This window comes from Solanum pennellii, chromosome 7 (genome assembly GCF_001406875.1).
Source record: "Solanum pennellii chromosome 7, SPENNV200".
NCBI lineage: Eukaryota > Viridiplantae > Streptophyta > Magnoliopsida > Solanales > Solanaceae > Solanum > Solanum pennellii.
The window spans coordinates 72,696,202-72,709,646 of record NC_028643.1 but is presented as its reverse complement, the minus strand read 5'-3'; the positions used below and the strand labels follow the sequence as shown (position 1 = coordinate 72,709,646).

The following is a 13,445-nucleotide window of genomic DNA, read 5'->3' as shown; positions in this document are numbered from 1 at the left end:
GCATTAGGCTTCTTTATCCACTTAAAAGCAAGTTGGTGAATGCAAAATCATAAACTACAAAGCATAGCCCAAATAATAGACTTCTTATAATAGGTATTCCTTTAATGATTAGACATCCTCCTTCTCTTATGGAGGAAATTCAAGAGTAGCCCACAAGAAAAGCTCAAAACTCAATTCTACTTCACTTTTGTTAACCTTTTCCAATGTGTTTTCATTGTTACAAATTTCCAATGTGTTCCTACTATGGGTCCCCATTTGAGAACTCCAAAGATAAAGTTAACTTCTGCAGCGAGGGAAACATTCCAGTCTTTCTTATGATCACATAAACTATTCTGATATCCACAATTTATGGTTCTAAGTTTATAATGCAAGCTCCAAAATTTACAACATAAACTACTCCACTATCATTTTTTTGGTACAAAAGAACTGAACTTCATGAAATCTTAAACTGTATAATGGTTATATAATATAAGAAAAGAGACAAAAAGAGATCAAGTTAACTTTAAAATATGGGGAAAACTACAAATTATGTTCTGATTTCACACTACCACTGATTAGTAGATTGACAAACCAGAAGGAAGATCAGTGTGCTCATCAAGCACTGTTTCTGTCAATTTACGAGAGTAAAACCATTCAATGGAAAGGGGTTTTTTCCTGGGAGGTTAGGGTGCCAGGAAAGTTGTTCAAACAAGTATTAAGTATATGCATTTATAAGAAAATGCCATTTTGACTGACTCATAATTTACACAATCATGATGCTTGACACATTAAATTCACATCTCAAGACCATACAAGATCATCATGTACACCACATACTAAGAAATTCTCAACGAAGTAAACGAAGTTAAGAGGCTAAATTCAATCAAGTAACAGAAAAAACACCCGGAATAGAAGCCAGCACATTATTAAAAATAAGAACCACACTAAGTAGAAGAAATGCGCCTTACTTGCACCAAATAAAAAGAGGCCTCTAGTAAAGTGGAAGAGGAGCAGATGCATGTGCGACTATTTCATGGACAAGTAAGATCTCAAACTCCACGATGAGAAATAATGAGCTTTCACTGTTACAGAGTGGAGGTAACTTGAAGACACATCCCTTGCTTCATAGTCTAATTACCATGATACTGTCAGTTTACATACATTTAGTCTCTCTATCTGAACAAGGATAGTCACTGGTTTTAGGTAAATGCTGCAAAATATAATATTTACATGTTGACAGGTCCCCCATGCTACAAAATAGCATTAGTCTGGCAGAAGCAGAGCATGCCATTACTAGCTCAGAACATAGTAATAGATGTCGCCAAGTGGAAAAATGATAATATGGTGAAAAATGCATTATTATGCAGACTTTTTGAATTTGAGATAGGTAAGATTGAGGACATACAACTACTTACTTTTCTTGCTGGTTAAACATCCTATTATCACACTAGAACGCTCCTCTAGCAAAATGCAATTAAATAGCTACTTTGGAATGATAAACATCCTACTGTCACTGTACAATGAAATCATATGAGCTAACTTTTACAATTTGCAATTAAGTGAAGTCTCAGTAAGTTCATGCACCAAATGGTAAAGCAGAGCAACTGCAATAAAGGCTTTCCCATATGAGAGAGATTCAGTAGATTTGAAGCTTTAATTCCTGCATAAATTAGGAAAGATTTACGCCTGTATTTCTTTCATCCAGTCCACCCTCAATGTCGTTGACCAATCCATGTTAACTTTTAACATTAAGCCCACATAATAACATATTAGAAGCTGTGTACAGAAAAAGTTGTAGATAACTGATAAGAGGGGAGAGCCCCACAAAATGATTAGCACGACTTGGCATTTGTAGCATGCAATAGTTGTACCACATGCTGCACTGGTAGTTCGTAACCCTTCACTTTTCATTCCTGTTTACGTTGTTTGTTCAGTTTATTCTCGTCGCTTTCATTATAAAATAAAATGTTCTTTCTTGTTGCTTTCAACATTTCCCTTACTTCTGCAACAGAAATGAAATTGGAAGCTTGATTTGCTACCTAATATAACTCCATGGAAGACGCAATTAAACAAAGAGAATTGGAATCATACTCATGATAAAGGACAACTAACCAATAGAGAATTTGGAGAATCATCATTTCTTCTACATGATAGAATATTGCGAGACGAGATACAAGTTCATCATAGCAGCTAAAATTTTCCATTTTACATTAGCTCAAACCAATCTCACATCCGTATCTCTAGTGGAAGCCATACCGTTGGTTTCAAAATACAAAATCTCTCCCCTAATACAACATACCCAATATTTCAACAAAAAAAACAATATAAACCTCACAGGATAACCAACAATATAACAACAAGAATCAACAAGATGGAGCACGTTAGGGTATTACAAGTTTCTTCCCAGCATAGATGGTGTCCCCTTCAAGCCCGTTAGCGTCCTTAATTTCCTCGATTGACACCTAATGAAATCCAATCATACATTCAATTTATCACCATGCCATTAAATGTGTAAAAGAAGAAACTTCCTCCTGATATATTTTTTTCATGGGTAATGAGAAACCAAATATTCAACAAGATACTTCATTTGTCCAGAAAAGAATATTGAGTTTCCAGTGTAAAGATCAAAACATCTAAGGAATTGGACAATGATTTCCTGATATAAACGTCTCATTTTTACTAATCAAAATATTTGAAAAGTATTATTTTTAAACTTCCCAAATATCAATGGTATCATTCATAATTTTATACTCAATCTGTCCCAATTTATACAGTTCCTTTTACTTTTTAGTCAGTATAAAAGAAAGACTTTTTTAAAAAGTTTTTATTTCTTAAACTCAGTATCAAGTCAAATTAATAGAAGCGCGAATGCATACCCCATATTTTCTAGAGAGTCCCCAAAGAGTGTCTCCCCGCTCAATCTCTATCACATTTGGTGAAACTTCCTTCTTCTCTCTTTTCTCCACGCAACAATTTGGTTTCTAAAGAGAAAACAAAGCAAATACATTAATGCGAAAAACTTAAAATGGTTGAACACAAATTTTTGTAAATGTACAAAATGCAATTACAAGCAAGTTAGTCACAACCTTGACTATGAGCTCAGGCTCTGGTTGGCATTGTTGAAGCACTTGAGGCTGAGTTTGAGATGGAGCTGACTCGAAAACTGTTGCCTTTACTTCACTGGTTTTACTGTTGATGTCTTGATGGTTGAATGGATTGAGTGCTTTGAGAATGCTCATCGCGATTCCCGAAACGACCACGAAACCAGCTGCCTTTGCTATAGTTTTCTCCTGATCGGAGTTGTCTTCCTCATTACCGGAGCCATTTTCCGGCGGCCGTCGATTATTCCACATCGCTCGATCGATCTGGTTCGATTTTTGGAAGAAGAAAAGTGGAAAGGGGTTTTAGGGATTTCAGACTGAGGTTTGAATTCCGAGGGAAATCACCACGCGTTTGCATCACGCGCGCTTCCCTCATAATTGTTCTCAAAAGTCAAGTCACCTAATTATTTTTGCAATAAAAGGTCCTTATAGTTGATTCATTGCAATATTTCCCCCTTCAAGTTTCTAAATTCTCTCCCTTCCCCTTTTAAGTTCTGAATATTTCTAAAGTAGCCCCCCTAAAAACTTTTAAGATATTGGTTACAATATTTGTAACCAATTTTGGAGATACATTAATAACATAATTATGAAATGATGCTCCCATCATTTATATTTACTTATATTATTTATTATTATATGAATAAAAATATTTTTGTACTTTTATCTATCACTTTTAGCATATAAAATTTTATTATACTTTTAATATTAATAATCTATTTTCAATATTTAATAAATATAATGACGTCAATTAATAGATATTCTGATAAAATATTTCGGGTTAATAATTATATTTTAAAGGCATGCAAAGTGCAAAATGAACAATGAAATAGTATTAAAAGGGTACTTTTAATTCTTATTTAAATAAAAAACATATTAGTATATACTTATCATTAATCATATAATTTTTCGTCAAAGAGGTTTCGAAGAACTCCGATCAGTAGCAGGATGTTATTTAAAGAGTTGATCGAAAATATATTTCGATCACTCTTTCGATGTTCTGCCATTGTGATGAAACGAGAAGTGCCAAATGGCGTTAGGTGGCTCTGCCACTGCTCCTCTATGGATTACTGTCATTAAAAGATAAAGGGAAAAGGGTCAAAAATGCCCTTAAACTAAGTGAAAGGAATAAAAATGTTCTCCGTTCATAGTTTGGCTCAAAATGTCTTTATCGTCAATAATTTGACTAAAAAATACACTTGCAGTCAATATTTTTGGTCCATAAATACCCCTATTTACAAAATGGGCCAAAAATGTTATTTTTCCGAATAAATATATTATTATTATTTTAAACACATCTTCTTCCTAATTAAAATATTATTAAGAAACACTATTCTTGTTTTCTTTCTTCTAAAGTCACTTTAACAAATAAAAATGTAGAAAATATTTTTCCTCTTCTTAATCTCATTTTATTAATTAAAATAGAATAATTTCATATACTCTTTCGTAGATAATAAATGTCATATATATAAGATCATTGTATATTTATCATTAATTTATATTTATATAACGATAAAAAATATTGATGATAATATAAAAAATATTTTTATTTTTTATTTTTTTCTGAATTAAAGTAAGATGATTTGCTAATTTTTTTAAAAAAAACATTAATTGAAAAAAAATGTGTCAAAAATAAAATAATAATATATTTATTTAGAAAATAAACTCTTTTGACCTATTAAATAACAATAAGGGCATTTTTGGATCAAACTACAAATGGAAAGACATTTTTATTCCTTTCGTATAGTTTAAGAATATTTTTAAATCAAAATATTAACGATAAAGATATTATTGAGTCAAACTATAAACGAATGACGTTGTGTTTTTTTTTACATAGTTTAAAGATATTTTATCCGAAGATAAAAACTAATTTTGGACAAAGAAATTAGAGATGAAGCGTGCAAGTAAAACCCTCCACGTGTCATTGCTTACAATTTCACGTTCCATCATACGCCAAACTGCACAAAGATTCATTCTTTCTCACAAGGGGCCAAAGGTCCCTCTAGATTCTTGCAAAATAAATGGTTCAAACATTACCATCTCATCATTTTTACTAATTATTTTTATTTTACAAAAAAAAAAACAAAAATTTTCCCTCCTCATATATTCTTTAATTTGACATAAAAATATCCCAAATCCACTATTTCTGTTTTTATTTTGATCCATTATTTGGTCAGTTCTTGATTTTTCTGTAAAAAAAAAATGGCTCAATTGTTGTCACCTGTTTGTACAGATTCACTAAAATTACAGAACACAGTTCAGTGTTTCTATACAAGAAGTAAACTTCCAATTTTGGGTAATAATTTTAGCTCAATGGGTGTTTTTGGAAAGAAGAGAGGAGGATTAGGGAGAATTAAAGTTGCTTATCAAGATTCTGCTGCTGCATCTGAGGAAATTGCTGATGATTTTTATGCTGTTTTGGGTTTGGTAATTTACAACTTTTTTTTTTTTTGCATTTTACTTCTCAAAGATCAAATTTTTATTGCTGCTTGGTGTATGGGGTAAGGTCATTTGAAGCTGTTTTTTTGCTTTTCATGTTGTAGTTTCTGTTTTTGTGATTACTTGCAGTGAATTTCTCAGTAAAGAGTTAATTCATTTATGTAGTAATTTTTGTGTAAGTTGTATAATGTTCGGTAGCTAGTTAGGAAGTAAGTTATTCATGTAAAAAATGATATGATATTTTTGTATAAGTTGTATAATGTTCGGTAGCTAGTTAGGAAGTAAGTTATTCACGTAAAAAATGATATGATATTTTTGTGTAAGTTGTATAATGTTCGGTAGCTAGTTAGGAAGTAAATTATTCATGTGAAAAATGATATGATATTTTTGTGTAAGTTGTATAATGTTCGGTAGCTAGTTAGGAAGTAAGTTATTCATGTAAAAATTGATATGATGCAAGTCTTGCAATTTAGAAACTCGCATAACTAATACATGTATAAGTTATGAGGGAATTGGTAAAAATCTTATGCAGGGAGAAGATGGAATAACTAATACGTGCATAATTTTAATCAGCTACCAAGCATCATTAATACTTTTAAGGAAGATACACCATGAGTTTATAGTAACAAAAGAATGTCAGTTGTTTGTACTTTATCAAGATTCAAGAAGCTCGATTTGCAGGAATCTAGAGGCGGATCTAGGATTTAAAGTTTATGAGTTCCTATAATGACCTCAAGTTAACATATAATAACAATTGATTTCATGATAAAATATTTACAGATATTTAGTGTATTATTAGATTCACGTAAACCCCTAGATCACCCTCTAAATCCGCCCGGCGCAGGACATGAAAATGCACATTTCTAGCATAATTTTGTATGTTTTGTTTTTCTCTTGTCTGTTTTCTTTTCTGTGTTTTTTTGGTCATGCTAAAGGATACCTCGTTAACTTATAATGTCCGTTATGTTGCTAGCTTCCTGATGCTACACCTGCTCAAATAAAGAAGGCATACTATAGTTGCATGAAAGCTTGCCATCCAGATTTGAGTGGTGATGATCCCGAGACCACAAATTTTTGCATGTTTATCAATGAGGTCTATGAGGTAGGTGCTTCACAATTTGACAATCCATGTGTTTTTTCTGGAACTTCAATTTCTAATCATTATAATACTGTAGATTCTTAGTGATCCAGTGCAAAGGAGAGTTTATGATGAGATCCATGGGTACACAGCCACAGCAATTAACCCTTTCCTGAGCGATTCATCGCCGAAAGATCATGTATTTGTTGACGAGTTTAGCTGCATTGGTATTATAGTCTCACATTTTATTTGTTTGTTAATCTTTTTTTGTTCCACTTCATGTCTTTTTCAAGTAGCTGTCCTTTTTGTAGTTCCAGTTAAAATATGTTGATAGTTAACCATAATCTATTAGTTAACTTGTTGGTTAACTATATTTTGAAACACACATCTTCCATAGTTTCAGTTTCCTTTTTCCTGATGCTGAATTCTTAAAGGCCGTGTTTGTACTAATTAAAGAAGCTAGTTGTCATCTAATCACCTCCAACACATTTGTGTTCACCAAATCATGCTTTTTTACAAGGCTAGAAAGCGAGAATGTTTCACGTCGCAATGTGTATGAATGCTTAAAGTATATAGAAAGAAGTGCATAGCTTTTGTATAGTCTAAGTGCAAAGCAATGTACTTCCAGTTCTAATTTTTTTCGAAATTTGTTGAACTATGTTACGGATGTTTTGTCAATTCATTGAAATAAAAAAAAAGTTGCAGATCGTTCTTGAAAAAATATGATTTAGAACACATCTCTCTCCTTCACAGGCTGCAAAAATTGTGCCAATGTTTGCTCAAAAGTGTTTGGGATTGAGGAAGACTTTGGAAGAGCTAGAGTTTACGATCAATGTGGACACCCTGATTTAATTCAACAAGCTATAGATAGCTGGTAGGTTCTTGCTTCATAGATGTAGTTGCTTGTTTCGAACTTATATATCCGTTCTGGTAATGACCTAATATAATTTTGCACTGAAAAGTTTCAAGTAAGAAAATACAGTTATTATTTCCTTTCTGGTCTCTCAATGTGGTAAAACCACGATACATAGCAAATAAAGTTGCAAAAATGATATTGCAGATTGGCAATTGAAGTGCAATGCTGGAGCTTATATATGTGATGCATTTCCTATGTTATCATGTTCCATTCATTTGTTTTATCATGCTGCTATGAGATCTTTCAACTATCATATTCTTGCTCTATCAGATGCTTATGACACATACTAAGTGTGACTAAAAAACAACTTGAGACTTGAGTCACTAGAGTATAGTTCAACTGTGTATCTCCTTTAGACCGCAATGTTTATTCTAGCTATTTTCCCTCCCATAAGTAGTTATAAGCTGGTCAAATAAGCTTGAACTTTAGCTGAGTATGGAAGAGTGTCATTTGTGATAGACTGATGTAAGTAAGTTTGCTTCAACTTCTGGGAATATCTGCATTATTAGTTTTATCAAAGATTCTTATGCTATATTAAGGCTACATTTCCAAAAGGAGAGGAAAGGAAACTTGATTTATGTCTTATCATCTGATGACTTTGAGTTCATCCATTGGAAAAAAATTACATGCTCCCTCCGTTTCAATTTGTTTATTTGGTTTTAACTTGTACTTCTGCTATATCCATCTCACGGGATTTGTAGGATCGAATGATATAGCTAGTCAAATCACTAGTTCTTTCTCTTTGCAGCCCAGTGGATTGCATACATTGGACTTCTGCTGCACAGCTGTCTTTGCTTGAGGATGAAATGCGAAGAATAGAAAGAGTAAATGTGAGCTACATTTCTCATTTATCTTGGTGATTTTTGTCCATCACTTATGCAGTTTATATTCTTTTTGCTGCTCTAAAATGCTCGACGACTTCACGAGTTGTTGCCAGATCAATTCTAAGTGTATGCTTTTTGCTGAATATTCCGGATGCCAATAACCTAATACATCCATGTAATACTATGGATATCAATAACCTAATAATTCATGTAGTACTTTGGATATCAATAACCTAAATTTATGCTTTTTGCTGACTGAACTCTACGCGACCAAAAAAGTTGTAGTATTCAAAGTACCTTGCATTCTCCTTAAAGTGTAGTAAACTGCCTTTAACTAATCAGGCAGGCCAAGGGTTAGAAGAGTATGCGACAGACTACTCCTTTGAAGAGTTATCTAAGTTGGTGGCCTAATAAATGGAATATGATCTTCCATCTACAGCAAGGATAACACATTCACTAGCTGTGGAGAAATGCTTTGATGTATTGCTTTCAATTAAATATAGATTCTACTTGCTTCTTGTCGTGTCTGGAGATGGTATTCTGTGATCCATCTAGATTATCCAAAAATTTGCTTCAGTTTGAGTTAACAAGTTTCAAATGACTATCAACTAAAAAACATATGCTGCTAAACTTTACAAATTCCTTAATCTTGTTTGATCTTCTTTTTAGCTTGGTATTGAGTGTAACATGTGTATTTCATGTGTCAATAGGTTGCCTTGATGCTATCAGGAATGGGCAGTGGAGCCATGGATGTATTCAGAATGGTAAACCCTAATTCCATTTTTTGTCTCTTTTGTCCGTATGAGTTTAATTTCTAGTTGATGTTATCATGATATTTTGTCCTTGAGATGTCCATAATTTTGTTGCAGCTTACAGTGTTCCACATGTTATCTACAACTATTCTGTTATTTTATTTTTTCGAGACCACCATTAGTTCTGTTTCTTCATTTGGACTTCTAAGTGAAATGATGGTTTGTGCACACTCTCGGAATGATTTGTACAGTCGGCTGAATTAGCAAGTCGTTATTTTTAAGAAATGTTCTGATAGTGAAGCTCTTTGCATATAAAGTTCAGCTAATGATTTTCTCTTCTCCAATTCCCCTTCGCACATTTGAATTATGTCAAAATACTTTATGATGCAGGCGAGCACACGGTGGGAAAAACGACAATCTAAAGTTCTGGTATGAACTCTTGGCTCAAGTGTTTAAATATACGTCTACCTACCTTATTATATTCGTCGTTCAGTTGGTTTGTTTTGCTTATGTGCAAATTGAAGCGCTTGTTAACAATATTTAGGACAGTGGTATTTTATATAAGCCATAGCGCACATGGTACGTGTTGCAAATCGTTTACTTTTATGCATGTTCCAGATTTCTTTTGGCTTTTCATGCGTTAAGAAGTTTTAAGTTCTAGTAAATTTAGACATGGTGCTGCAGTTTCCTCTATTCGTTGTTCATTTTTGTCTCCTTTTGAGCAGAGAAATTTCTATGACATTAGATATTGCTTCGAATATTGTTAGTTAACGGTAGAGGGATACATAAAGTTGTTTCTATACGGGATATTTTTCTCGATTTTCCTCCTATTGATAGTTGTAGCATTGTGATTAGATAAAAAACTTGTATGACATGTAAGTTACTGCAGGAACAAGCTAAAGTCAGAATGATGAAGAAGAAAAATTCTGAGAAAACTGAATCATACTGGGATAACCTATGGGGCGATCGTAAAGACTACACAAAGACAGGTAGAAAAAACAAGCCTAGATAAACTTGCAAATGCATATTATCTATGTAGCTAATTTGATTCGGTTTCTGCAGAGGAGGAAGTGGAAGATAGATCAAAACGAGCTGCAGCAGCTGCTCGAAAATGGAGAGAGTACTCAAGGAGAGGTGCTGACAAACCTCCTACCTTTAAACTTCCCGAGGCCATCTCTAATGACAATTGACATATACTTCCTAACCGACTTTGCAGTGCACGGTACATGCATCTCCCTTTGTAAAATATGGTACATTTAGATATAGTATATTCGTTATTAGTCATGGTTCCTTCCCATATCAATGTAATTATATAGCTAAAAATTGACCTCGGGTACATCTATCTGTATGTAAGATCATTCATAATTCAATAAAAGTTGTATGGAGAAAACAATTATTCAACCTGTGTATTCGTTGTTTAATATTCATGATTGATGGTTCTATCTGATTACCTAAGAGTGCATTTGAATGAGATCTTCCATTTTAGCACCAGAAGTGGGAAAAATCCCCTGTGAGTTGTGACAACACAATATTATCTGTTACCTCTGGGATTTGATAACTGAATAGCACAAAGGAAACTCATTTGTGGCATGAATAAGTACTTATTTTAGTCTGCAGTAAGCTAACAGTGTTCTGCATAACCCCGTATTTGCATCGATCCTCTTGTTTCACCAGCAGAGGCAGAGCCATGATTAGGAGTTTGGAGGCATATTTGCATTGATCCTCTTGTTTCACGCGCAGAGGCGTGGGGTTCGAAAACCACAACTCTAGCATGATAAGTACTATTGAAGCACATTTGACATGATAAATTGATTGTATATTTTCAGCCCTACTCTTCTGCTATACCTTAAAAAAAGCCTTGCTTTCTGTATGAACTTGACTTTTTTGCATAGAAAACAAAAGTTGGTAATGGTGAGAATAATATGTACCTTCTAATTATTCTATATTTTTTTCACATGTTTTTCAAATCTAATTTCTTTTCACAACTTTGGTAGGCATATATTATAAGAAAAAATTCATCCATAATCTTTGCATGACCATTATTTTAATCAATGTTTGTTACATCATATTTTATTATTCTCCATGTAAACAATACTTAGTTGACTATTGTATACTCCTAGTTGATGTTTGGCAACTATTTTCAATATTGTCATCATAATTCATACTCTCTTTTGGTGTTTCTTGGTGTGTGTGTGGGGGGTAGGTGGTTTGGGGTTATAACTATATTTTTGTTATCATAATGTGTTAAAGCCTCTTCTTCCGATTTTAAACGAAATTTAAGTTATATACAGACTTTTATTCGTAGGTCATCAAAAATCAAAGTATTATTCTTTTTTACACTATGATCGTTATCATTTTTTATGCCTATGTTTGGTGAGCTTTTTTATCTTCAAATATCGTTAGTGTATATAAACAGTAATTTGGCACCACTATTGTTAATTTACTCCAATCATTATCCAGTTAGTTGGAAATCAAAGTCACTTTCATCTATGTTAATTTACTTTTACTTGAAATCGCACTTGTCATGATTTTAAGCACATGACATACATTATTCGCTTTGTCTCAATAAATTTTAGAATTTATCCCTCGATTTATATCATCATCAATGATGATATGTTAGATAACAAATCAATCTAGTAAATAAAAAGCTTTCTATGATTAATTGGAAAAAATTTAGCCATAACAAATATTTACAGTTAGATCAATAAAAGAAAAGGTAATCCCATTTCATCTTCTTGAAGATATTTCTTGGTTTCAAACTCGGAGTTCGATACTCGTACTGGAGTTCTAATTAAATTCAAATCGCGCTGAGGCCAATACTCAACCAAAACTTTTCTAGGAGTCGAACCCGAGTTACTATCTAACAGTAGAAGCAACAGTATGAGCCCAAAACTTCAACTGATGTTTAATTTCCATTTCATTTCCAAAATCTGAATCAAACTTCCAAATTTTCAGTGAATTTTTTTTCCAGTCCTCCATTTTTTTCTGTTCTTCCCAAACACCCCATGCTTCTGAAAGATGAGGCCTAGAAACTCCACTTTCATCATTTTCATCAAAACCCCTTTCATTTTCCATTCCTAATCTTTTCAATCCAGGAATTATTGAAACCAAATTTGAATCTTTATCTTTTTCTGAAAACTCAAATCCAAGATCCATAAACCCTTTTAGCTCTTCAAATTCCAGCTCTGATAAACTTTTACTGTTATTACTCTTCTTCTTTCTGCTTCTGCAATTTGCTCTGTTTTTAACAGCTGCTTCAGGGGAAGATTTGAGTTCATTGTATTCTTTACCAGACAGAATTGGCTGAAGTTTAGCTTCAAGAACAGATTTTGGAGATGGGGATTGTGATTTCTCTGAAATAGAATCAAAGATGTAATCTTTAGAGCTTAAACAGAGGTCACTTTGAGATCTGACCATAAAAGTTGGAGTTTTTGAAAGTTTTGGGGTTTCTTCAAGAATTTGTTTGTTGGGTTCAAGAATTGGGGTTGTTGTAGAAAAGGGGTGTTTGGGTTTGAGAATTTGATATTCAAACCAGTGAAAATCAAAGAGGTTAAGGAATTCTTCAACGTCCATTAATGGAGGCTCAAAGGAGGAAAAAGATTTGTGGGGGTTTAGAGATAGGTTTTAGAAGTTGATGAAATGGTAAATTACTAGTGGGGAACATTATATAAAGGGTATCTTTTTTATTTTATTTTTTGTAAAAAAAAAAAACAAACTTTAGCAAATTGCAATTATGCTCACTTTATTAAAGTATAATCCACATTTTCTCGGATCGTGGCGTAGTGATTAATGAAGAGATTGAGAACTCGTTTCAGGTTTAAAATTTAACAAAAATTTTAAAAAAAAATACTAGGTGTTTTTTTCCATTTGTTTTAGTCTTGTTGGATAGAGTTATCTGATATCTATTGCTGGTGGGGGATAGGTGATAGCAAGTGTCTCTTGAAATTGATTAAGGTGCACGAAAGTTGACTCGTAAGTCACAGTCATAAAAGAAAATCCACCTTTTCTATTCCACACAATTTTTTGGGATGTTTGGTAACGTAAATATAATAATAATAGTATTGAATATGTTGTATTAGTAATGTTCGAAATTGTTATGTTGACTTATTGTTGTATTAATAAATAAATCGAACAACAATAGCTAATAATATTGAAATATGGAGTATTTATTAATGTTCGATATATGTTACGATGTGATATATTCAAATTGATCAGTATTATGCTATGTAGGATACGCATACCTACTTATATAATTATATACAAATTTATATATTTATTTATTTACGTACAAAATCAAAGAATATATATGAACATCAAAAGAATATATATGAACATCAATTTAAAGAGCCCGTTTATGTA

General features: G+C 32.7%; 3 protein-coding genes across 3 annotated transcripts; 1 reads left to right on the top strand and 2 right to left on the bottom strand.

Annotated features, from left to right (window-relative positions):
- Window positions 1-2,073: 2,073 nt before the first annotated feature.
- Window positions 2,074-3,443, bottom strand: LOC107024322 (probable endopeptidase p60). Its single transcript, XM_015225280.2, has 3 exons — window positions 3,066-3,443; window positions 2,856-2,960; window positions 2,074-2,441 (listed from the first exon to the last, which is right to left on the bottom strand). The coding sequence occupies exons 1-3, from the start codon at window positions 3,330-3,332 to the stop codon at window positions 2,361-2,363; spliced, it is 453 nt and encodes a 150-aa protein (XP_015080766.1). The 5' UTR covers window positions 3,333-3,443; the 3' UTR covers window positions 2,074-2,360.
- A 1,705-nt stretch (window positions 3,444-5,148) lies between these two features.
- Window positions 5,149-10,495, top strand: LOC107026496 (chaperone protein dnaJ C76, chloroplastic). The gene is made up of 9 exons (XM_015227476.2): window positions 5,149-5,504; window positions 6,490-6,618; window positions 6,692-6,821; window positions 7,348-7,468; window positions 8,259-8,340; window positions 9,045-9,098; window positions 9,477-9,515; window positions 9,976-10,075; window positions 10,149-10,495. Exons 1-9 carry the CDS (start codon window positions 5,280-5,282, stop codon window positions 10,274-10,276), a joined length of 1,008 nt encoding a protein of 335 aa, XP_015082962.1. The 5' UTR covers window positions 5,149-5,279; the 3' UTR covers window positions 10,277-10,495.
- A 1,225-nt stretch (window positions 10,496-11,720) lies between these two features.
- On the bottom strand, window positions 11,721-12,736 carry LOC107025404. Its single transcript, XM_015226191.2, has one exon. The coding sequence runs from the start codon at window positions 12,657-12,659 to the stop codon at window positions 11,943-11,945; it is 717 nt and encodes a 238-aa protein (XP_015081677.1). The 5' UTR covers window positions 12,660-12,736; the 3' UTR covers window positions 11,721-11,942.
- Window positions 12,737-13,445: the final 709 nt, after the last annotated feature.